The 26582-nt window shown below is 42.7% G+C and overlaps 1 protein-coding gene across 3 annotated transcripts; it reads right to left on the bottom strand.

The window, feature by feature from the left end:
* Positions 1 to 22609: 22609 nt before the first annotated feature.
* Positions 22610 to 26188, bottom strand: Usp51 (ubiquitin specific peptidase 51). Of its 3 annotated transcripts, none has more exons than XM_048336618.1 (2): positions 26103 to 26188; positions 22610 to 25291 (listed from the first exon to the last, which is right to left on the bottom strand). In XM_048336618.1, exon 2 carries the CDS (start codon positions 25240 to 25242, stop codon positions 23119 to 23121), a length of 2124 nt encoding a protein of 707 aa, XP_048192575.1. In that variant the 5' UTR covers positions 25243 to 25291; positions 26103 to 26188; the 3' UTR covers positions 22610 to 23118. The 3 variants fall into 3 exon arrangements, with proteins under 3 accessions (XP_048192575.1, XP_048192574.1, XP_048192573.1); XM_048336617.1 differs by lacking the exon at positions 26103 to 26188 and adding an exon at positions 25980 to 26094; XM_048336616.1 differs by lacking the exon at positions 26103 to 26188 and adding an exon at positions 25805 to 26069.
* Positions 26189 to 26582: the final 394 nt, after the last annotated feature.

Below are 26582 nucleotides of genomic sequence, written 5' to 3'. Positions count from 1 at the left end.
AGGCACAATTCCTGTTTTCTGAAATAAACAAGTTTCACTAGCCATAAAAGTATCCAAGAATAATTAGTAGCAAGATGTACCCAGGCCTACACAGTATACTTCAGGACAACCGGTAAAAAGGCAGTTAAACATCAAGGAGCTAATGAAAGTTACTTGGAAATCAATATGGGGCCAATTTGATAAAATAGGACTTTGCTTAGTCAAGACTACATTGTATTAGAGTAGCCTGAAATTATAGAAGCAGTTCCTAGGGTAAAGCAGACCCCAGTCTTGCACTGCTGATCCACCAAGAGGAAAAAAGGCTCACACAGGATGACTTCGAGGAAAGAACATACAGTTAATGAAATCAGGCTCAATCCCTGACTGGAGAACTCTCCCCCCTCACCCTTCACTGGATAAATGACATCCTTGCCCATGTCATGTCAACACACAAAGTGCAGAAAAAGCAGCAAAATTCCCTCCTGTAATTCTGACCAAATAGACTCTGAGTTATTCTCTGTCAGTCTACTCTCAAAAGTCACATGGCCACTATTCGATCACAAGCTATAATATTTAGCATCCATTCATTCAACACCTATTGATTAAGCCTGCCGTATGCCAGTCACACTGATTGTCAACCTGTGGTATACTTGTGAACAAATCACAACTTGACTTGCTTTCCAACTACAGCAAGAAAACAGATGACGTGAACTTGAAATTAAAGAGTCATCATGGGCTGGGAATGGGGCTTAGTGGTAGAATGCTTGCCTCAGCACCACATAAACAGACAAAAGCCAGAAGTGGCACTGTGGATCAAGTGGTATAGTGCTAGCCTTGAGCATAGAGAGGATCAGGGACAGAGCACAGGCACCAGCAAAAGAAAAAAAAGAGTCATCACTTCAGGTATGGGGTGAAGGTGATGGTGGTGGTGGAGGTGGTGGTGTGAGCTAACACAGAGCCTAGTAGAGAAGGTGGCACAGGTCACAGGGGACTCTAACACAGAGAAGGAGTGTGCAATAGTATAGGGTAAACAGGATCATCTTCAAAGGAGGAGTGACATTGGAAAATGGGAATGAAGAAAATGAAGGTGTTTTCAGTCTTGTTCACATAAAGGAGATATTGTCCTGGCATTGAGAACATTCTACAAAAAACTCTAAAATCAAGCAAAATCTAGTACATTTGAAGAAGAGCAGAGAGTAAGTGTGCTTAGCCTGTAGTTCGCCCAAGGGAAAAGAGAAGACATAGTCAGGGAGAATAACACAATTCTGATTTACTAGGTCCAATCACTCCATTGAAGCAAGCTTCCTATTGCTTGCCATAAAAGATGTGAAGGAGGCAGTAAGGGGTTGAGCAGAGGGATACCATGCCTTTAGGCAGGTTCACCTTAATTACTCCATGTGTTTGTTGGGGGGCGAATGAATGAAAGCAAGGATGGTATGGAAACTCGGCTTGGCAAGGAGCAATACTTGTAAACCAGATAAGAAATGATGGAGATTTACACCATTCAGATAACAGGAGATAGAACATGGAGAGCCATGCATATTAAAGCTGAACCCCTTGATTCTGGTTTGGGTGTGGCATCCTAGGAAGGAGTAAGGCTCAGGTCAGGATGATTTCCCCTTAAGCAACTAATGCATTGCATGTTGTATAAATGAAAACTGGGGGAATGGAATAGGTTTGCAGCTGGAGAGGTGACCAGGAATTCAGTGATGCACATGCTTAGCACAGTTGTTTCTTTGACATTTTTTGTGAATTGCGTTACAGTTGCATATATTCATTGGTAATGTGAGTAAAGGGTCAGATGCATAGGTGGTACCCACAATTAATGAGGCAACCTTAGAATAATGGGACCAGATGGACCAGTTGTATCCCATGTTTTATGAAGGAGAGACAATCCTGTGACAGGAAACATGTAAAGGAAAGTGTATCAAGAGACAGACATTCACTGAGACCATGGCTTTGTGGTAGAGTGCTTGCCTAGCATTCATGAAGCCCTGGGTTCTATTCCTCAATGCCACATAAAAAGAAAAAGCTGGAAGTGGTGCTGTGGCTCAAGTGGAAGAGTGCTAGCCTCGAGGAAAAAAAGAAGCTCAGGGACAGTTCTTAGGCCAGTGTTCAAGTGCCAGGATTGGCAGAGAGAGAAGAGAGAGAGAGAGAGAGAGAGAGAGAGAGAGAGAGAGAGAGAGAGAGAGAGAGATGGCAGTTCACCCTGCTCAAAATATTGATAAGAGGGGACATAAGAGGAGGATGGAAAAATGGGACTTTGCATTTAGAAATGCAGATGTCCCTGGGGAACTTCTTAAGAGTAGCTTCATGGGAGGACTGGCTGATGAAATCTGCTTTGGACAGGTTTCACTGACAAGGGGACAACAGAAGTCTGTTTGTTTAAAGTAGTTAGTCAGTGACTAGGAAAACACTTGGTAGCATAATGTGGGGAAACAGATCCACGCTGGTGGACACAATACTATTGCATTGTGGACACAATACTATTGCATTGAGGACAACGTACTGAGAGGAGTGAAATGACTACCACAAGGGTGGTAGAGGGAATCCTTGCTGAAATACATGGGGAAACAAGATGACCCAGAAGTCCCTAATAAAGAGAAAGGCTGGGCACTCACAAGAATTTGTTTGGGGTTTTCTTGGCTAGGCTGAGCTCTGTCCGATAGACATTCTGGCCACCTGAATTGAGCTACTTGAGGTCATGCCCCTGAACTATTTGCTGAGTCCCCATAACTGTTGAGCATCTATATGCCGCAGAAAAACACACCAGGGCAACTCACCTCTGCTTAATTCTTCAAAGAAGCCATTGTGGGGGTGATACCATTATGCTCCTGTTATAAGTAGGAGATGGCTGTGCAATGGTGGAAGTGGATTAGTCAAGACTACTTACAAAACCATGTGCAGAATGATGCTTGGAGCCCAAATGCTCTGCCTCCAGGCCTTCTCCTAAATAGAGGCTCAGGCCTGTAGGAAGCTTTCAGTGTAGCATTACAATGTAGAATGGCCTGATTTTGTTTTTTCTTTCTTTTTTCCCCCAGTTTCAGGGATTTGCATTCCAGACTTTGCCTTTGCTTGGTTTGCTTGCTGGGCTATCAGTCTACCACTTGGGCTACAGTTGTAGCTCATTGCCCACCCATAAACTGGTAACAAATCTGCTCTGAGAGCCGTAGCCACTTGTAGTGACCCCATGGAACTATGCTTATATGTCTCCACAATTGCCTAGTTTTCTGCTATGTAATTGCACACATGTGTTCTGTTCAGAGGCAGAGGCTGAGCAGCTGTGCCATTCAGTGGCCTTGACTTGCTTATATCAGACCTCTCTTGTGATGGCTGGTCCAGCTTTATGTGGACAACCACAGTACAACACTGAGCTGTTCTTGCAGTGGTATCTAACACATCCTTACTACACAGAGGCATGTTGCCTGCCTGAGGCAGCAGAGTAAATTATTAAGAATGATGAAAACCGTGTTTAGTCTTAAAGGCCACTAGGCTACTTAGATTATTACCATTTAATACACACAATCACACATTAACAGTGTGATCATTTACACTAAGGTTTTGTGCATATGTGTAAGTCTGTGTGAATGTTCCCTTCATTCTGTCACCTGACCCACTTTACCATATATGTTAAGGGTTGAGCCCATCTGATATGACCCCAAGAAATAATAGCCATAGTTAGATGCTGCTCTCATATCAGTAAGACTGGGTTCAGATATTGGCTTCACAAGGTTGAGTTTCAAGATTCAGAATTCAAACTCATGTCAGGAATGAATAGACTTTTCCTAGTGTGTTCCAGGGACAGTAGGCTGGACTCCAACAGAAGAAGGAACACAGGAGGAAGAGGAGTCCTGCGGCACCACAGTGCAAAATGTGGGGCAAAGGGAGATGACTTTCCAGATGAGCTGCTCTGAGTCACACAGTCACCTCCAACCCACTCCAACTCCCTTAAGCAGAAATGCCAATCAAGACTTTTGGTGCTTACCTCCCTGCTGATGGACACTTAGCATCTTCTCAATATGCTTTCCCTAAAGTAGTGCTTTAGTTTCCACATTTAACTACATCTCTGGCTGTCCTGAGGCCAGCTCTTCCCAGATGCTTCCCATCCCTGTTGCAGTAAAGGTTGCCAAGTTGCTTTGAGGCCCCTGTATACCCTGAGAAGCTCTGAGTTCCAGAGCAGCTGCCAGGCCTGGCTTATGGGGACCACTGATGTCCTGATATAAACCATGCAACTCAAGTAGAATTATGCTAGGCCCATGCTGGGATGACTGTCCACCTGATACATAGCTTGAGGTCCCAGTTGAAGTTATCTATGCATGTCACCCTAAGATTCCACCTACAAATCATAAACAATATGTCTTGCTTTGTAGACATGAGGAAAAAATAAATCACCTGATCTTCAAAAACTCCCAGACTGGGACTTGGCAAGGTGGCTTTTGTCTGTCATTCCAGCTACTTGGGAGGTGGAGATCAGAAGATAGCAAAAGCTGCCCTTTGCAAAATGGTGAAAACTTACTTGAAAAATAATGTGAAGTAAAAAGGGATGCAAGCAAACCTCAGTGGAAGAGCACTAGAAGGGAGATACCCTGAATTAAATCCCCTGGGGATTGAAGGGGGGATAAAGAATTCTTTGCTTAAGGCTTGTCACAATAACTTTTGTGGGACCAAACTTTAATTTTTCAACATCAATCACTAACAGATGTAAACATTAGCATAGTCATTGATAGTTGAATTCTACAAACAAGTCTGGCAACATATCAATAATCTTCCTCCCAATAATCTTTGTCGTAATCAAAGGACCCTCCCATGTCCCTCACATTCTGTACTCACCACAGCCCTGTGCCAAGCTTTCGAAAAGGGTCGAGTCCACAGGCAGCGATTTCATCTGTACCCTTTGGCCACATGCCTGGCCATCAGAGTTATTCCCCAGTGGGTGCTATTGCTGGACATTACTACAATATGTGTTTCTCACCATCACAGAGCTGAAATAACAAGAAATGGCAACTAGAAAGAACAACAAAGACTCAATTGCTAATGGTCTCTTAACCATGTTGTTCTCACAGCAATTCCAAAAGCACATTATCACTGTGTTCAAGCTTCTACTGGGCCTGGATGGCCCAGGGTGAAACTTACTTGGTAGCTTTTGGTATTTTATGATTGTGGGAAAACTTCACCATCCTTGTAAAATTTCTGTAAGCACTGAAAAATGAAAGACGCTGGGAAATATTAACTTGAATTCCACAAACCACAGGTTAGCTGTGCTACCACTGGGGTGGAGACTGTCAGCAGGAAGATGATAACTGTGATAACAAAAGTCATAACAGCACACGTGCACATATCCCCTGCTGTACACACTCATTTCTTTGTAATATGTATACCAGTTTTCTGGATGAGAACATTCCCTTTTGATTGAGAGCACCGGCTTTTGCCAATGCTGATCTCCTCAGCCTCAGAGCAGAGATTCATAAATCATTAGGCCAAGCTATCTGAGTCTCAGATGTCAAACAAGCAATCATGGAGACTCCTGAGAGCACCTCACTGGGATCACTAGCAAAGAGGATATACCTTGAGATATTAACATGCCTCACAAAAAAGCTAGAATTTGGTGCTCTGTCTCATCCTTATAATAAGAAGGTGAATTTTGAAGGAGCCCTGCCAGGTCTACATTATTTCCCCTTAGAATGGTGTTCCCTCCCTTTCTTTTGTACAGTCATGGTCATTTGTAAAAATATCTGGTTTCTAGCACAGGTCACAGGCCCTTTTGCTGACATTCTCAGATACTTCTTGATATGGCACACCCTTAGTCCACAGACAGTATTTCATATCCCTATAAACACTAAAAAATGACCTTAGGGAAGATAAAATAATCATTAGGCTGAGTGGTCGAAAGTCACAAACTGTGGATACATACATTCAAGCTTAGTTTCTTCTTTCCTCTCCAAACCTCTTCTATGTAATGTCTGGGAGGACCACAATCTAAAGTGATTAGTGTCTTCATTATATAAGTAGAAGACACAGAGAGTCAGAGATACAAAGGGAAGAGAATGCCATCTAAAAAAGCTGAGGTTTGATAGAGGCATTTTACCAGCCAAGAAACTCCATCTTGAGGAGGTGGTACGTTCCTGTTCTTGTCATTTGCTGTCACATTCCTAGTCCCTCAAACAGTAAAATGGTGCATATATCTTTATTGCAGACAGAACATCTGTGAAACTTGGTAACAGCAGCCAGGTGCTGGTGGCTCACACCTGTAATCCTAGCTACTCAGGAGTCTGAGACCTAAGGATCGCAGTTTGAAGCCAGCTGGGGTAGGAAAATTGGTGGGACACTTATCTCCCATTAACCACCAGAAAGCTGGAAGTGGCACTGTGGCTCAAAGTGGTAGAGCATTATCTTTGAGCAAAGAGCTCCAGGACACCTCCCAGGCCTTGAATTCAAGCCACATGACCATCAGATAAAAGAAAGAAAAGAAAATTGGTAGCAGCAACTCTGGGAAATGAATACACACAGCAGTATGAAAAGAATATAAACAAATTTGTATATTTCTTAATTTACCCTATGTGTACCTGTGACACTGATCCTATTCAATTATTTCAAAGCATACAATAATATTAGTCATTTGAAGGGATGTGATATGAAATAAACAGGATTGGAATTGTCCCTATTTTCCTGTCCTGTCTTAATGGCCCTATGAACTCTGTCTTTGTGGGCCTCAAACCCTTTTGTAGATAGACATGCTGCAAGATTCCTTCAGCTCAAGTCTGGTGACTGTATCATGGTCACCAACAAATATCTGTACATCTTCTGACCCCTTCCATGAGGCTGGTGAGATAATCTTACTCTATTCTAATGGGAGCAAATAGAAGCTAGTCCAGGGGTGAAGAGACAGGTACTCACAGCATCTTTGCTCTGTAAGATATACCGTCACACATATACTGAGAATCTCCCACTTTCCAGGAGCCATGTTGGGCTCAGTTCTGGGATATTGGTGTATAACGCAGCTGCAGGTGATCCCACCTATAAAATGCCTCTGCCATTGGAACCTATTCTGGAAATAATGTAAGATGTCACATTTCAAAACAGTGTTCTGTGTGCCTGTGTTTATGAATCACTGTGTCTCTATGTGCCTTTAGTCTCTTTCTCTGTGGATGTTGTTTCTTTTCTGTTTCCTCCTAGCCTTTCTAATGAGGTTAAATTTGTTTTAATTCATTTATACCCTATCACAGATATAATTCTTCTACATAATGTAATCCTCATTCCAAGGGCCCACACTCACTTTCCACCATCCCAGGGGGCATTAAAGCACATCTTAATATCGAGGATAAATTGGAAAAGAATGGTAAATCCTTCCTTTTATCATTTCAAATTAATGTTTTCGTCATACAGCTTTGCATTAGGAAAGACACAAGGTTCACACCCACAGATGCTGTGGCCATGAGAAAACCATCACCCCACAATGAACACACACACACACACACACACACACACACACACACACACGTGCTGTATCTATTCTCCGTTCTGTTCCTGTTTGGAAGAGAATGTCAAATGTATAACTGCTGCTTTCTGGCAGAGAAACCAAGAGGGAGAGGTGGCTAGCTCCAGGCGAGGAAGGCCCATGCGATGCCCTGGGCACCGACTTCTACAACTCTTTCCTGGATAACCGAGTAGGACAGGAATGGTGTGAGTCAAATTCTACAGACATTATAGGGAAGAGATAATTGGTCCTCTTGTTCCCAGAAGTAGGCAAACAAAAAATTCATTCAAGAATCATTACCATTGGATAGGAGAGAGCAAACTAGGCAAGAGATCCAAGCATACCAGTTCTGTGGTACACTAGTGGTCAGAATGGAGGGACAGTCACCAAGTGACAAAGATGCTAAGAATAATCACTTACATTTAGGGACAGATGAGGCCTAATTCCTCTGAAATGTGAAGTGTGTGCCCATCTCATTGCAATAATGGTATCCAGGGTACATAGTTTCATTGTTTCTAGTTGCTTGTATATTTGCAACGTTTTCATTGGCTCACTGATTTGAATAAGAAACATATTAAAGTATAATTTAACAGAGAACAAAGAAGGAAAGAACTATCCTAATGTTTATTAAGGTCAAGGACGATGGAAACTAGGGCTCCTGTTATTTTCCACCTATGTTTCTAAACCTAGGTCTTCTTTTTCTTCTACAGGCTTGACCAGGAGGAACAAATTAGGATTGCTTTAACAAAGAAATATATTTGCTTCAGCTCTTAGAGGTCTTGCCAACCATATGGAATGTGTGGAAGACTACAGGACCTGGAAAGATCTTTCAAGGAACAATGGAGGGAATGGAAAAGACAGTGTGTTGAGTCACTCCTGGTCATTTGGGTTGTTAGATGCTGTGGTATGCTGGTTATGCTTTGAAAAGGTCCTTATCTGTTACAGTGTATTCCTGGAGAAAACAATTAGTTGAGAATGCTTGCCTGTCTCTTATTCCCAGGTGAGGGCTGAGTGGGGGCTGAGTGGGGAAGGGAGAAGAATGGTGGAGGGAAGATGAAAGAAGAATCAAAGAAAGTTAATGATTGTTGGAGCTGATGAATCTCAAACTTAATGGGTACAAGGTGGGCATTACATTAGAAGATAATCTCTGCTTTTTTGTCTTTATGTTTTCATATTAAAAAGCTAATATTAAAAATAAGTAATACTCATATAAGTGAGTGTAATCGGGGGTAAAGAAATAAGGAAAAGAAAGCACCAGCAATGGTTTACTCTTGCGAAAAAAATGAGAAAGCACCTGTGTTTTTTGCTTCAGCGAACCATCGGTATTTTTCCATTTGTAAAATTGGACAGACATAAGACAAATTCAAATAAATGGAGCCTCACAAGAAGAAACTACAACAGAATAAAGTAATGAATGCCTTCCTGATTTGTTATTCAGTCATATTTTATTTTAAGTGTGTGTCATTACTTGCTACCATTGCTGTTGAAAAACATACCTATTGTATATAAGATATTTTGAATTTTTGGTAAGAATATAGAATGTATTGTGCTTGAGGATTTTATGCCTAAAAAGAAATGAGGATGTAGTCATTATTTTTAAGAGACATTGGAATATATATATATATACACATACATATACATACTCATATATACCTAAATACATGTGTGTCTATATACACATGTGATGTGCATACAGGCACACACACACACACACACACACACATCTCATTCCCTTTATTACTCTTTACAACTTAATTTTTTGTGTGTATGCTGGTTGTGAGGCTTGACCTCAGGGCCTAGATTCTTTTCCTCAAATTCTTTGCTCAAAGCTACTGCTCTACTGTATAAGACAGAGCGCTACTTCTGGCACTCAGGTAATTAATTGGAGCTAAAAGTCTCATGGGGGCTGGGAATATGGCCTAGTAGCAAGAGTGCTTGCCTCATAAACATGAGGCCCTGGGTTCGATTCCCCAGCACCACATATATAGAAAATGGCCAGAAGTGGAGCTGTGGCTCACATGGCAGAGTGCTAGCCTTGAGCAAAAAGAAGCCAGGGACAGTGCTCAGGCCCTGAGTCCAAGCCCCAGGACTGGCAAAAAAAAAAAAAGTCTCATGGACTTTACTTCCTGGATAGGCATTGAACTGAAATTCTCAACTCTCAGACTTGTAAGTATCTAGGATTAGAGGCATTGCCCACCAGGGCTTGGCTCCATATGCATATTTTGCATGAATAAGATCATAAAAAAATAAAGTTTTGTGCCTAAGTAAATTTGCTTGACTGTATTTTGAATAATGAAAACAAAGAGTTATTATTGTGATACTAACATTGAAACTGATTTGAACACTCATTACAAACACTGTAGCTTTCACAATGATACAGTCAGATGTAATCAGAGCTGCTTCTAGACATCTAGGACCTCTTATCTCCATAGACCTGTTTGATTCTAATGACAGAGCAAGAAGCCTCCAAGGCAATTTTGAGGTTGTTTCTGGCAGTGGCAGCAGAGAATGGGATCAAAGGTCAACACCTAATACTGAGCATGAGCACACTTGCTCTTTCTAGCATCCAGCTCACACACACTGAATCAAGCTTTGCTTCTGCACATGCACGGACACAAACACGGACACACACACACACACACACACACACACACGTTACAAAAGAAAAGAAATAGAGCTACAGGACCAGCAATCATAATGAGGAATTTGTGAAGCAACTGAGAGGTGAAGAGAATGGACCCTGATTTCTAGAACTCTTTCCATTGTCCATGGAGAACCATCATGGGGAATAAATCTGGATACACCTAGGCAATGGTGGCATTCAAACTGATGAACAAAGGGCATGCCAGTCAGATCAGTATCCAAATCAACCTATAAATGAAATATTAAAATGGAGTGCTTTTAGTCCTCTAACTGAATGATTTATGATAAAAGTATTGTGCCCATGACAGCCAGGGTAGTTGGACAGCCAATTTCTCATGAAGGGCATATACACTGCTGACAGAATTTGGGAGCTCTTTCCCAGCCCATTCCTTGCTCTAAGGAGTCCAGATAGGTCAGGTATTCTTCCTATGCGCATTACTTCAGTTTCTACCTTCTCAGAATGTTTACCCTGTATGCTGGTAAGGCCCTGAATCAGAGGGTAAACAAAAATTATTAATAAAATATTTGGGGGTATTTTCATTATGCCACTTATGGTACCACCCAGAGATGATCAGAATTATCATCAAAGGAAAACAGTTGGGGAATTTTGTGAAATAGTGATAGAAATTCCAGATTTTCTCCCTAACATTATGATTGGCAAATGTCTCAAATTCCAATACATGTTTCTCTAAGCAATTTCTCATTAACTCTCTCTTCTCAGCCAGATAATGAAGTCTGGTAAATTATTACACAAGGAATTCTTTCCTAATTTCATATCAAAATTCACATTAAAATTAAATGAAAGGTTTACAAAGGTTTTGATTGAAAGAGTAGAAAGTGACTGAGTTTCCTGTGTCCTAGGAAACTTTGGAAGAAAATGCCATCACTTTACTCATCACTTGAAGATACTGATGGGAGAAGTTCAGAGCCTTAGTTATAGTAGCCCTCAAGTAGGTATTGATAGTGAGGCTGTTTCTAGTCGTTTGTTTTCATCCTGATGACACAGACATGCTTCTGTAGAAAAACTTGCCGTGTTTTCTGCAGTTTCTCCTATGAGGCCTCAATGCAAGGGTACCCATGGGTATCCATGCCCCTGGATTCTGGGCAATTTGATTTGGAAATGGATTTTCAAGTGTTCCTCTTGATTTCTATTAAGATTTAATGAAGCCATGAATGCAGAAACACAGAAGATTGTCAGGGATTAGGGCATAGGCCTGGAAGCCCAGCACTCAGGGAGAATGTGAGTTTGATGATATCATGGACTATTTAATGAGACACAGTCTCACCAAGAAAACAAAAAAGCAAAATCAGAAGAAAAGGGAAGGGGAACACAAGGAAACTAAGATTCTTGACATCATGTCCTCATTTACACTAAACTTTGCTTTACAACTGGTGATTTGAAAAACTAGCCAAATGTAATATTTGACTTAACAGTTTACAAACTGCCTATGCAAGAAACAGAAAGATCTAATCTGCTCATTCAGCCTCGAACCTTGTGCTCACCATTGATAAAATAGAGTCTGATCTGATGACAGGTTTGATATTTTGAGACTTATGGAGTGAAGCATTGTGGGCCTTTTTTTCTTTGTGTACCTGTACTGCGGCTTGATCTCAGAGCCTGGAGGCTGTCTCTCAGTTTCTTTTACTTCAGTGATATACCACTTGAGCCAAACCCCAACCTCCAGCTTTTTGCTGACTATATGAGATAAGTGCTCACAGACTTTTCTGCCTATGCTGGCTTTGAAACCTGATTGTCAGATCTCAGCCTCCTGAGTAGCTAGGGTTATACTCATGAGCCCACAGTACCCAGCTGACTGTGGCCATTTAAAAATTTTCTTTTACTTATTTACTTTAAAATTTTAATTGTTATTATAAAGGTGATCCATAGAGGGTTACTCTTCCATAAGTCCGGTAAAGAGCTCATTTCTTTTTGGAGAATGGATTGTGGGCATTTTTCAGTTTGTTTGCATCATGCAGAAGCAGGTACTGACCTTGTGGTGAGACAGGAGACTACAACATGGCTGCCACCATCACCTTCCACAGTAAACAAAACCAGTTGTCCACTTGCTCATAAAAACCTATTTTGACCATGTGAGACAATAAAAGGACATTCTTCACAGTTTGGAAACATACAGAGGATGAGAGGATGGACATCATGTGCTGTTTTCCCCAAACACACAGGGGCTTTGAAGAGCTCACTAAGGTCACAGGGGCCTATCAGCTGGCTCATCTTGGTTGTTGCATGGCATGTATACATGACAAGAAATGCCTGCTTGGCAACAAGTGAGTTGTTTCTGGAAAACAAGACTCCTTAAGAACTCAAGGGGACGAATGTCCTCCCCAACTAAAGACAGTCTTCCAACACTACACAATGTGTCAATAGATGCACCAACTTCATTTGATTGACTATACAACAAGCCTCTTTCCAGAAATCCACAGAGTTCTAGAGACATGGGTATCCAGTCCTGCCCTCACTGCAAGCAAAGTCTCCCTGTGAAGATATTTATTGCCATCACTTTAGATTAGGACAAGAGTTCATTATAACTCATTATAAAACACTCCGTACGTTATGTTTAATTTAAATTTGGATTGTATTCACCTAGAAAAATTAGAAGAAACTTTTCCTAGTGGGAAGATACCCTTCTGATAAGCACAATCAAAGAAAAAGTGCAAATACCTTAGCTCACCTGGGGCACCAAACAGAGTAATTCATTTTTTATACTATGTGTAAATAGTGGAATGTGCAATATTGGTTACTAGTCCTGTATTGTGTTGGTCATATAGAAATTAATAAGTATTCTTTATAAACTGTAATCCTTCTAATGATTTGTTATCCTAGCGATGTTTTTGAAAAAAATTAAGTTAGTGCTAAGAACTGATGGTTCACACCTGTAATACATGCTCCTCAGGAGGCTGAGATGTCAGAATCATGTTCAAAACCAGCTGAGGCAGAAGATTCCATGAGATTTTTATTTCCAATTAACCAGCAAAAAGCTGGAAGTAGTGATCTGGTGCAAGTAATAGCGAGCCTTGAACAAAAAATAAATCAAGAAAGAATCACAAGAATCAAATCCCTAACTTCAAGCACTTGTACCGGTGGTTATTAAAGGGCCTTTCACTTGCTAGGCCGGGGCTGTACCACTTAAGTCATGCCCCAGCTTTACCTCTATGTAGTTTTAGATGTGGGAGACTGGATTAATCATTTTATCTCCTTTGTGAAATGAGCATGATTATAGCGTATGACACACAAAGGTTGTTTTTTACTTTTTCATTTGTATCCACACAGGATTTTGGAAAGTTCATATGTACTGCATCCTCTTCTAAGAATCAGAAGTGCACCATTTAAGAAACAGGTGTAGGGCTGGGGATATGGCCCAGTGGCAAGAGAGCTCGTCTCGTATATAGGAAGCCCTAGGTTCTATTCCCCAGCACCACATATATAGAAAACGGCCAGAGGTGGCGCCGCGTCTCAAGGGGTAGAGTGCTAGCCTTGAGCAAAAAGAAGTCAGGGACAGTGCTCAGGCCCTGAGTTCAAGGCCCAGGACTGGCAAAAAAAAAAAAAAGAAACAGGTGTAGCACCATGCCCCTGGACCCATTCTGACTCAGAAGATACACAGTACAAATATACATTTTACAAAAGGAAATGAAGTGAAACAAATTAATAGAGAGGGCAAACATCTCAGGAAATGAAGATGGACTAGGTTTTAATTGGAGGGTTTCTGAGAAAATCTTTTTGGGTGATGTTTGAGGCCAAACCACAGTGAGGAGAAGGTACGGTATGGGAAAAGTGTGTCCAGACAGAGAAATGGTTGCAAAGGCCCTGACATGAAAATATAGACAGGGAATGTAGAGTTTACAAACTGCGAGTTCTCTAGGCAGCAGAAACTGTACTACACACCTGGTATTATTTACACAATGAATCCTCTCCCCAACAGCAGTACCTAGGTGTTACCAGCATAATCAGCCTCATTTCACACATGGGGGATGCAGGACAGAGTGTGGTTAGGTTTCAGCTAGGGGTGGAGAGTCAGAAGAGTCAGAAGGTTGATCCATAGCCCATGCTCTCACCCACCAATCCACTTTGCCAGGCCTTAGGTGGCTCCATATTTCCAAGGAGAGAAAGAAGGCAGAAAGGATGATGACTAGCTCCTAAGCACACAGCAAGTCAGGAGACAAGGTGGGGAAAATCCCAGGGCCCTGCCTCGCATGGCAACCTGAGTGTCAGAATGGAAGGCCTATCTGATGCTGTTTCTGCCCTCCATGGCCCCCCACAAATAAATCTTTTCTGAGTCCTCTGTGAGGGCAAATCCTGTGTCTGACACTGTGCATGAGGAGTACTGGCATGGAATTAGAAATAATAGGGTGGATGTTACTCTAATTTGGTGGTTCACGTTTTTTCCTGGCTGTACCTGATGTTCCCCATTCCAACCCTGTGCATTCTTTCTGTCATCTGATACATCTGTCTCTCCTCGGGGACTGAGCTCTTTGATGTCAGGGAGCAGGACTGTCTCCTCTTGAGCCAGGCCTGCACCAGACTCTCAGGGGAAAGTTTATGAATAGATTCCCAGATATTTGTCCCACTGACAGAGACACATAGCCAACCATAGGAAGTGAAGGTTTAAGAGGATATTCATGTCAGCATCAATTGTAGTGACAAAAGTTACCACATGCTGGGTGTCCTGTTTTTGCAGTTTCTCTGTGCTCTGGGAGCCATCTCCCTGTCTGAGGAGACCGCCTGGAGGTTGGATCAGTGGAGTTGGGTGTAAAGGTGGGAGAAACTGGGAGAGAGGCCAGAACTTGGAGGAGATTTGCCACATGATAGAAGACGTCAGTGGATTGGAATTTGGTTGAGAACCTTCTCCCTACAGCACTACTCAAGGGCAAGTCTCCTTTTCGGAATGTTTACCCCAAGGTACTAAGATCTTTGAGACCCAGGCAGTATGTGTGGAGTACAATGAAGGGGAAATTTAAGAGTCCCAGTGGCTGGGAGCTGGTGGTTTACAACTATAATCCTAGCTACTCAGGAAGCAGAGATCTGAAGTTCATGGTTCAAAGCTAGCCTGAGCAGGAAAGTCCGTGAGACTCTTATCTCCAATTAACCACCAGAAAAATGATGTGCTCCTGTGGCACAAAGTGGTAGAGTGCTAGTCTTGAGCAAAAGAGCTCAGGGACAGAGCCCAGGCCCAGAGTTCAAGCCCTACAACTGACAAAAAATGTTCCAGGACACCAAGAATAAAGTCACAGCCATTTTCTTGTCGACACTCATATACCAGCCTGCACCTAATGTTCTTACAACACCTGCTGTGGATGGAGATCTATGAGAAATAAAGTAGTGCTAGGATCAGCAGCATGAGACCAGGATCCTGCTGAAACTGAATAGCCTTGTCTTGATGCTATTGGTACACATACAGCACAGCCATTTTCCGTAAAGTATAATTCCTATTCAAAGAACATCTGAGTCACCTGGCATGTTTGTTAGTACACAATTAGATACTCTGGACAGGGATCTTCTTATATGTTTAAGTCCACTAGGATATTTCAGAAGTATACTCATGTGTGGAAACACTGAACTCTAGTACAACAGAAACCATCCAGACCTATTCATTCCATTTTTTGCAAGTTATGGGGCTTGGACTCAGGGCCAGGGCTCTTTCCCTGAGCCAATTTGTGCTCAAGGCTACTGCTCTATCACTTGAACCACAGCGCCACTTACACCCTTTTCTGGGCAGTTTATTGGAAATGAGTCTCATGGACTTTTCTGCCAGGGTTGGCTTTGAACTTCGATCCTCAGGTCTCAGCCTTCTGAGTAGCTAGGATTAAAGGCATGAGCCACCAGCACCCAGCTCATTCATTCAAGTTTGACAAGAGTATTGTATCATGCCTGACTGGTTTTCCTATATGAGTAATCATTTATTTGTTTATTAATGAGAGTATGGACTAGCTGAAGGATTTTATGTACAAGAATTTTTTTTGCCAGTCTTGGGGCTTGAACTCAGGGCCTGAGCACTGTCCCTGGCTTCTTTTTGCCCAAGGCTAGCACTCTGCCTCTTGAGCCACAGCGCCACTTCTGGCTTTTTCTATAAAATGTGGTACTGAGGAATCAAACCCAGGGCTTCATGTAAACGAGGTGAGGACTTTACCACTAGGCCATATTCCCAGTCCTTAGCTGAAGGATTTTATTAACTCTTTGAAGCTCTGTAGAAATTGTACTTTCCAAGTGTTAAGTTGTGGATAGCAAGTGATTCTCCTGCATTTACTAACAGTATTTTAAAAGATTGTCTTATTTGGGGTGTGTGTGTGTGTGTGTGTGTGTGTGTGTGTGTGTGTGTGTGTGTGTGTGTGTGTATACTGACATTGGGGCCCCAACTAAGGGCCTGGGTGCTGTCCCTTAGTTTTTCACTCAAGAGTAGTGCTTTATCATTTGAACCACACCTCCAACTTTTGGCTTTTTGCAAGTTTATTGGAGATAAAAGTCCACGAACTTTTATGCCTAGCCAGGCTTTGAACTTTCATCTTCACCTCTCAGCCTTCTATGTCGCTAGGATTGGAGGCATGAACCATCTGCACCTGGCTTCTTATTTGCTTTGTGTCCAGTTGTTTGGTTTTGTACTTCTAGTCCCTGGAATAGTAACAGGTACTCCTGTCCAATCTGCTGAATAACAGAATCTATAATGGGTAGATATTGTCTTGATTGTCACTTTGTATCTGATGAAATGGGAAGGTCAGAAAATAAACAAGTAATTACAAATTCAGTTTTTATTCCTTTTTTTTCTTGCTAGTACTGGGGCTTAAACTCAGGACCTCATGCTCTTACTTAGCTTTTCCCAGTGAAGGATAGTTCTCTACCACTTCACTTCCAGCCTTTTCCTGGTTAATTGGAGAAAATAGTCTAAAAGACTTTTCTGCCCAGGCCACCAGTGCTTGGCTATGAATTAGTTTTTTTCTGCCTATTTTTTTCTGTATAAAAAGATACAGGAAAGTCTCAGAGCAGCTAAGATCCAAGCCATAGGCTACAAAGGTAGCAAATACCCTAGTCATCATCTTCTTCTTGGCCTACTTGTCCAGAATTGAGCAACACTTTACTCAACTGTAGCTGAGTAAATGCCTTTACTGAGGGGCAAAGAAGAAAAAACTCACCACATTTCCCTTCATAATCAGTGTATAATTCTAAAGTACTTTCCTTTAATTACTTCTACCTGAGATTTGGGGCTGTTTGGAAAATTTCTTCTATAGGACACCTTCCTTCTTTGTCACTATGAAGGCCTCCCTCTGCTTACAGAGGAGCAGGGTTATGTTAGGTGAAAGCTAGGGCTATGGTCCAATCTAAGAGACCCAACTGGGCCCTCCCTCCTCATATACTGGAGTCCTGTCTGGGAAGTGCTCACTTGTTCTCAAAGCCTTTCTCCCCCTCATGTATGGGATCTGAGAAGCTTTCCTGGTGCTAGCTATAAATATGGTAGAGCTGGAAGGGAAGTAAGATAAATGCAGGTTGTCCAGACAAGGTTCATTTTTGTGCGTGGCCTTGTAACCAGCGTACAATCTTGTCTCCCTGTCTTCCTCTCCTTGCTGTACTCTCTGGGTTCTATCATTACAATACAGATCAAAATTATTAGAGCTGGGCTGGGGATATGGCCTAGTGGCAAGAGCGCTTGCCTCGTATACTTGAAGCCCTGAGTTCGATTCCCCAGCACCACATATACAGAAAATGGCCAGAAGTGGCGCTGTGACTCAAGGGCCAGAGTGTTAGGCTTGAGCAAAAAGAAGCCAGAGACAGTGCTCAGGCCCTGAGTCCAAGGCCCAGGACTGGCAAAAACAAAAACAAAAACAAAATTATTAGAGCCATTTTGACTGAAGCAGACTGGTACATGCAGGTGATATCTGAGTGATTTTCAGTAAAGTGGCACCACTGGGTGTTTTTATCCTTCCCAAATTTATGTCAATAGAGAAAAGTATACTATAGAGAGTACTTCTACAGGAAGGCACATGGCTAGTAAGGTAGGGGAACTACCTCTCAGGCCATCAAGGGCTTTCACATTCCCTTTTGCTACTTAACCATCAACCAGAAAGAAAATAGTTTATTTGGCTATTTCCTCTTTAACCTGCTTCCAATCCCAAATCCTCATGTTCCCTGGACACCTGTTAATGACTTCAATTTTGTCCCTCCTGCATCTTTGGATATGTAATGATCACCGTGTGTGTGTGTGTGTGTGTGTGTGTGTGTGTGTGTGTGTGTGCGCGCGTGTGTGTGTGACAGCACTGGGGCTTGAACCCAGGGTTTGAGTGCTTTCCTTTTGTTTTTCTTCCCTCAAGACTGGTGCTTTACTACCGAAGTCATAGTTACACTTCTTATTTTTTGGGGGGTGGTTAATTGGAGTAAAAGTCCCACAGACTTTCCTGCCTGGGCTGGCTTCAAACTGTGATCTTCAGATCTCAGCATCCTGAATAGTTATGACTACAGGCATGAGCCCCCAGCACATACCTCTTTCATCTATTTATACATGTTATTCAAACTCCACATCTAAATCTCCGATATGAACACAGGTCCACACCTCAAGGTAATGGATTCATTCATTCATTCATTCATTTTGAAATTTAAAAAAAACTCCACAGGAAGGCAAACTAATATTCAAAAGTCGTCACAAGTGAGGGGGATTATACTGTGTCATGGGGCTCCTTCTCAGGGTTTTTATAAGCAGAGCTTGTCTGTGTCCACAAAAATAAAAATTCTCAATCTGGTGGCATGACTTAAAGCAAGTGTGAGGCACTGAGTTAAAACCTCAGTAGCAGACACAAAAACTTAAAATACAAACAAATCTCACCTGAAACCAATAAGTCTTCCATTCCGGTTGTGGGGTTGTGGCAGGCAGAGAGCCATGAGATTGGCAGTCATCTTCCCACTCACCTTCACATATATTATGTACACTTAAGAGATTACTATAGTCTGTATCTATCTTCAGTAATTTGTATGTTGAAAAGCAATCCCCAATACAACAGCATTAAATATATCCCTTTGGAGGTGATTAGGTCAAGAGCATTCAGCCATCACACATGCCAGTTTTCTTATAAAAGGGCTGGAGGGAACCTAGCCAGGTCCCCATTTGCCTTTCTGTCCCTTCTACCAACATAATGTTGGACATAATGTTCCTCTCTCTGGAGGAGGCAGAGTACTACCTTGGAAAAAAAAAAAACAGCAGCCCATGGTCCAGACACCTCTAGAGCAGTGGGAAATAAATTGCTGTTCCTTTTAAATGACTCATTTCAAGTGTTTTGTTGTAATAGCACAAGAAGACAAAGACAGGGCCAAGTTGGAAACTACTTTAGGATTCTTGCTAAACTGTCAGAGAAGTTAAAGTTGATAACTGCTAACCAGTTATTATGTTTTGGACTTATATACTTAAAGATATACCTTAACAGATTTAGTGTGAGCTAGGTGCTTATGGCTGATGCCTATAATCCTAGCCACTCAGGAAGCTGAGATCTAAGCATCACAGTTCAAAGCCATTCCATGCAGGAAGTCCATAAGACACTTATTTCCAATTAGTCACCAAAAAGCCAAAAGTGGAGCTGTTGTGCAAGTTCAGGGACAGTGCCCAGGCCCTGAGTTCAAGCCCTAGGATTGGCACAAATGCACACACATGCACATGTGCGCGTGCACACACACACAAGACATAGTGAGTGCTGGGAATATGGCTTAGCAGTAGAGTGCTTGCCAAGCATGCACAAAGCCCTGGGCTCGATTCCTCAGCACCACATAAACAGAAAAAACTGGAAGTGGCGCTGTGGCTAGCCTTGAGCAAAAAGCCAGGGACAGTGCCCAGGTCCTGAGTCCAAGGCCCAGGACTGGCAAAAAAAAAACAAACCAAACCAAACCAAAAAACTGACTTAGTATGGCACTGTAAGAGGTAGTGAAACCTTCAGATGACATAGAAGGAAGCTCTGTCACTATTTTGGTTTTGCTAGTATTTGAGTCAGGGCCTCTGTCTCTCTCCTAGTTTTTTTTTTTTTTTTTTGCTCAAAGCTGGCACATTACCAGTTGAACTCAGCTCCACCTCTACAGCCATGGGGGAGGGGGCTGGTGTGCTCTTGAAGGGGATACTGGGATCCTGGCCTTTTCCTCTCCCTTTGCCACCAGGCAAGCAGCTTTCCTTTTGTGAGAGATGTATGGAGAAACTAAACACTCTAGTCCAGCCCAATCTGAGGGATGTAGCCACTCTGGATAGCCGGAGAGAGGCAGAGCAAAGTGATCCATAGCCCTTCCTACCTGTACCACAAGTAAGGGTGGAAGAATGAGAGTGCTAAGCAAGCAGACTATAGCTCTCTATTTAGTAAACAAAGCCAGCAGACATCATTCTTCAGTGGCAGTCAAGATGTGCAAAAGCTGTAACTCTCGAGTGATCAAAATGCGCTGTCTCATGGAAAAGGTAAACTAATGTGGTATGTTCTACATAGGTGTAGTGTAGTGAGACACATTGAGGAGAGCTAAGGGCCACTGGATGAGGGGCAGCATCATCACATAGATAACAGAGGGGTCAGCTTCACCTTCAACTGCTGTCCCCCACTTCTCCACCCAGTCCCCCACACTGTCAACTCCCATGGCTCCACTCTTCCTTGCACTGTATCTGGGCTTCCCTTCACAAGCTAGCTATTTTCTTATTGACTATCTCATTTCTTAACCCATTCCCTGCAGCCACATGCATTTCACTTATTACCTCTGGGAACGATACAGTGATCACATTATATTACAGCACTGGGCACTTAATGAGAGCTTGATGAGTGAGGGAATGGGTGAAAAACACATTATTGACAAGGCAAATAGAGCAAATAACAGAAGTCACTCCCACGTTTAACAAACATTTATTAACACAAAAAATGAGTAAGGCATGGCCCTCTGTTTTCAGGATGCCTGGTGAAGAGAGGCAGACAATCACAAAGCTACAGTAGAATCACAGTAGAATAAGTACTATCACCAAGGTATGGACAACATACTTTGGAGGCACAGGAAGTGGGATAAAGATGGGGAGGGAGGAACAATTATCTAACTTATACTGGCTTACAGTATCCAAGGCAGGCTCCAGAGAAGTCATCTGTGAGGGCTTAAGAGGAACCACTAGGTGAATGGTTAAGGAAACCTTAATCAGCCTTGTGGGCTGAGGCTCAAGAGACCTACAAAAGGCCAGGTAAATGAGGGGTTCAGGGAACCAGGCATGAGTGAAAGGCATAAGGAAATAAAAAGGGAATAAGCAGGACTGCTAAGCACAAACCCATAGCTCTACTGCAGAAATAAAAAAAGTATTTTCCCATGAAGGGAAAGACTCAAAGCAGAGAGGTGGGCCACAGGTCCTCAGACATGGGTCCCTACTACCTCCTCAGTCAGGCCAGGGAGTTCAAAGCCCAAAAGCAGAGCTTCACAGTTGTAATCTGATTTCACTAAGCTGCACAATTATCACAACCCACCTATCAGAAGCTATGAAACAAATAAACAAAACCAAACAAAAATACAAAATAAACATTTAAACACATTTCTAAAAGGCAAAGTCCCTAAAGTCTTCATCTTTTTCAGATGAATTGATTTGTCTAAGTAGCTCTACTTCCTTCAGGAAATGAGGAGTATGAATCTGAGAGAGAAAGGTGGATTAGTGTTCAGGCTTTGCTGCTATCTCACAACTGGATGGTCAGATAAGGGTTTTAAAAGGTCCACCATTTTTCCACATTGTACTTATGCATTAACATAAAAACCAAATTATATATATATATATATATATCTCAAACCCCTTTGTCTTATAACTCCTGCCACTTCCTCTTACTTCTTTTATACCCGTCTGTATCTTAAAATTCGTAAATAAAAAAATAAAATTTAAAAAATTTTAAACTTTTTATTTGTATGGTTTCTTGTCTTTATCATTTTCTATGTAAATTTTAAGCTTGTTTTCTTTTTATCTTTAAACTATTATCCTTCAATATTTAACATTTTCATTTAAGTCTCTCTACTAATGTAAGGTTCTTTTTATGCCTTCAAATTGTTTTTCTCTAACTTTTTAAACTTTTGGGGCAACTTTTATTTCTGGTTTGCATGGTTCTGAATTTTCAACTTTTTAAAAGTTTCTCTGAATTTAACTTGAATTTTCACTCCATTCTGCACACTGTGAAGTTTTTACATTGTGAAAATGTAATAAACACTGGATTTTTAAAGATTTTTTCCCCTAACTTTTAAAATAAAGTGAGGTTTTCACTAACTCTCAGTAAACTCTTTTTATTTCACCTCTTTCACTAACTTTTTGGTAAACTTTCTTTTTAACTTTGTTTTATCTCACCTATCTTAAATTTTAAGAATTTCTAAATATTCTATGCTTAAACATCATTAATAAGAATAATTTTAAAATCAAAAAATATTTAACTATTTCTTCTAAAAATATTTAACTTAAGGTTTTTAACATTTAAAAATGTTCTTCCAAAACTCTTAAAAATGGGTTCTTTAAAAAATGTTCCTTTTAAAGCTTTAAATTTTTTTCTGTTAAAATATTTTGTTTTTCAATATTTGGCTGGTTACCTACAGCTGGTACATCCATTCTAAAACTTTTCTTTTTCTAATGAATGTTCCCAGACTCTCCACAATATTTTTTCTAGAAATGAATGGCATACATAGGAGTGTCAGAATATCTCTTCCCCCACCTTTTGCCATTTTGAGCATTCTTTTCATTTTTACTATGCTCAGTGTGACCATTTTCAACCTGGTCTCCCTCCCTATCTCTTAATAAGGCTGGTCACTAGTTAGTATTCGGTTCTTGTCTTCTACAGACCCATAGGCCACAGTAAAATAAGTCCTTTAAATCCAGATGCCACATGTCATATATAGACATTATTGTCATTGTCCGTTCTAAGTAGGTTTTTCTGTTACTTCAAGAGGTGCTCGTTGTTGTAAGGGTATCATTATAATTGTCCATTCCAGGTAGATTTGTGTGTCACTTCAGGATCCTTACCTAATCATTTTACTCTTTTTTTTTCTGGTTAGTGCCCTGGTAAGACTAGTCTTTCTCTAGACACTGCTTGTGGTAGAATAGTAAATACCCTTCACTGTAGAGTAAGTCCTCAATGGTAGCCTTGGTGATGATAGCATCATCACAGCTGAACCACTGATCCTCTTGTTGACGGATGAAGCTGGTGTAGTGGCCACTTTCCAAAGTTCCATGGTGGTTAATCACTGCAAATAAGGAATACTTATTCTCATCAGACAAACAATTTGTTGGTGGCTGGCCGTCTTTCATGATGCTCTCTTTAGTAGAGGCCAAAAATGGAGTCATGTCCAGCTCCAGAGGAAAAGAGATAAAAGTATTAATCTTTCGCCTCTGTTTGCCTACATGTTCAAACCGCTTGAGATGAAAACAGGCCACCTTAGGCAATTTCTTCATTGTGAGCTGTTTGGTAGATTCTTGGTAGCTTTGGCAACTACTGCACTTGATTTTGGCACTGCTTCCTAGGGGCTCTGGCCTTGTAAACCACTTTAGGCAATCGGTAAGGGAGGGGATTCCTGGTATATGGTCATCCCTGCTCATTGTGCTGTCAGCCCACTCTGAGTTTTGGGAACTGAATGTGGCATAAGAACCAGGTAAATCCAAGCTGATGTCCCAGCATGGGTCTATGGTGGTGGAGACACTGTGACAGGCTTGACATGTCACATCTGACTGTAAGCCACCTGTAAAGATTTGGTCTATGATGCAATTACAGCAGTTGGGATTGCTGGTTTCCTGTTCATCACTATCATCTTTACTATGTCTATGCAGCACATCTAATATTGCAATAAGAAACTCGTGGGCATCCTGCTGCCTGTACCCTGCTAAATGTTCTGCATGAATCCATATCAGGTGCAGTAACTTATAGGGAATATGAGGAGTTCGGCTCCCAGAGTACATAGCATGAAAAAGTGAAGACATTTCACATACCAAACACAAACTGGGGCTTGTCATTATACATTTGTGCTTATCAGATAAGAAGAAATCCTTCAGCAGAGGAATATGAGTAAGTGCCTGCACAATACAATTCATAAAACAGGTGTTCCCAAGGTTGATTAGCCCTCTCAAGCCTACAGTATAGACTACCTTTTTCCTCCTCTTTTTCTTGGGTTTCACCAAATTGAGCTCCTGTTCCTTTGATTCACAGGTTGACTTATTATCTTCAACCCCCAATGGCATAGACTGTTCATAGGAAAATTCAGTTGAGGTGGAAGTTAACACTTTCATAATTTTCTCTTTTGTTTCTTTGGCAATCTGTTCTATATCCTTGTCATATACATAATCCTTACACATAAAGCAATATATAACTCCATGATAGAGGTCTACTGCTAAATTGTGCTGTTGGGCTTCTGCATGTTTATGAATATGTTTCTCAGTAAAGCAGCCAAAATAAACACAGGACAGACAAGAGTGTAGTCTGTTCATATGGGTACTACATACATGACAGATGCATGACTTTGCCTTACGTTTCCTAGTCTCCGGGGTTCCACTCCAAACGAAACGCTGGTAGATCATTCGCAGATTCTTCTGCCAGTTTTTGGCTACTTTAAAGCTCACCACGTGAGAGCAGCCTGTGGGACCCTGATCAAACTCAACCTCCTGCAACCAGTCCCCAAAGCCGCCTGGATCGCTAAAGCCGTCTAGGTCACTAGGGCAGCTTCTCCGTGTCTGGGGCCTGGATACAGGCCGGTATCTACGCCGGGATCGGCGCCAAGCCGGGGCACGCGATGGGAGCGGCGGCGGCGGCGGGAGCCGGATCGGAGGCGGGGGTGGAACTAGGAACCTTAGCGGGCCGCGGGTGCAGCGGGAGCGGGACTGGGGCCGAGGGCGGGGCTTGCGGCGCGGGCTAAAGGACGAGGTGCTGCTGTGATAGGAAGAGGGGGTTGGTAGGAGCACCTTCTCATCGCCACTGCCGCTCCGCGGCAAGTTCTCCTCGGGCGCAGGTTCGGTCTCTAGCCCAGACTCCAGCTTCATCTCGGCTTCCTGGACCGCGTATGTCTGCGCTGCCCCTGTCGCCTCCTCCTCCATTTTCCCCGCCTTCTCAGCCTCCTGCTCCACAGAGGCTCCTCCCCCGCCGCCCGAACTCAAGCCCGCATCAGAGTCGGAGGACCGGGAAGCTTCTGGAACCTGGGCCATCATCAGCCCACTTCCAGGCGGGAGAAGAAATGCGTTTGCAAACGATCGGCGCCTGTAAATGAGAGGAGATAGGAACTTGTGAGAAGGAGGTACTGGGCGCCATGGCCGCAGTGCGCCGCTATGGCCCTAGGGACCCCTCCCACTGGCCTTGGAGCTCCATCTGCTGCTGCCCTGGTCTTCACCCCCTCAACTCGGGCTCCCAGAGCTGGTGTGCACACGAGATGGTTACCTGGTTTAAAAGCGATCTGTTCCTGCGGATCTTGGGGTAGGGGCGGCAGAAAGGAAAAAGAGAAAAGACGGGGGATGGGGAGGGAAAAACATCCTGAGCTTTCAGGGTAGAAAGAATGGAAACTTCGTTTTAAAAGGCACCACCCTCTGACTGCCCTTTTCTTGCGCAGCCTCGCATTGGTACAGCTTTCTCTGACGTTCTTTCCCTGTATCTTTAAAAAAACAACAACCCACTAAGGTCAACATCATATCTTAAATATGGCTGCAAGGAGGCTACCTTTGAGAAATGGACTCAGAGAAAGAAAGTGACCCGCAGCCCTGCCCCCTCCTAGCTTACCTATGCTTCGGGGCCCGGTCTGCTCCATCTTCTGCCCTTCCCACCAAGCTCACTTTCGGTACTCCACGCTCTAGCGCCCTCTCTTGCTCTTTCGCTCTTGTGCTCTCGCACCTTTTTTCTTGCTTCGGTCCCTTCATTTCCTAGGATTTCTCCCACTGTTCAAATCGCTTCTCACTTCAAGCGTCGCTAGCTCCAAGCTACCACCATCCACGAAGAACGACCCGCAAAGTCTCAGCTTCCTTCACAAACCGTCCCCGCAACGCCCCCAGCCCCGTGTTTGTATAAATGCCTTGGTTACCTTGGGCCCCAGGCGCGTGATATGGAACGTCAGCAGCTGCTGCTGTCCAGGCGCTCCTCAGCCAGTCTTCTCTCCTGACCTCTCCTGAGGGCTGGTCACAAGGGGGCCGCCCCCTGGTCCCTCCCCTCTCGACGTGCGGCCCCCAGCCCGGGATTCTGCCCTCCAGCAGTGATGAATGGCAAGGCTGTCCCGATCCTGCAGACAAACCTCTTCCTGAAACAGATTTTTTTTTTTTTCTGGAGGCAACAACCGATAGATTTTATGGAAAGCTCCAGGAATGGAGGGTTCAGGCTTCACCTGCCTTTAAGCCCCTTCTTTACAGAAAAAAACCCAAACAAACATTAATCAAGATTCAGATGGGGAGATACAGGGATGGCAAATCTCTGGCACAAATCCTCCAGGACCCTTTAGAATTTGATCTCTGGGAGTCAAGTGGAGAGGGGGATATTATACTACAAAATAAGGGAAAAGGAAGCATAG

The sequence above is a fragment of the Perognathus longimembris genome, chromosome 28 (assembly GCF_023159225.1).
Source record: "Perognathus longimembris pacificus isolate PPM17 chromosome 28, ASM2315922v1, whole genome shotgun sequence".
Lineage (NCBI taxonomy): Eukaryota > Metazoa > Chordata > Mammalia > Rodentia > Heteromyidae > Perognathus > Perognathus longimembris.
The sequence above is the reverse complement of the archived record's forward strand: the minus strand, read 5'-3'. Positions and strand labels throughout refer to the sequence as shown.

Coding starts and splice junctions, on each gene's coding strand:
- Usp51 (XM_048336616.1), bottom strand. CDS start 25,941: ATGAAGGGACCGAAGCAAGAAAAAAGGTGCGAGAGCACAAGAGCGAAA. Junction 25,292..25,804: donor GACCGGGCCCCGAAGCATAG/GTAAGCTAGGAG, acceptor TCTCATTTACAG/GCGCCGATCGTTTGCAAACG.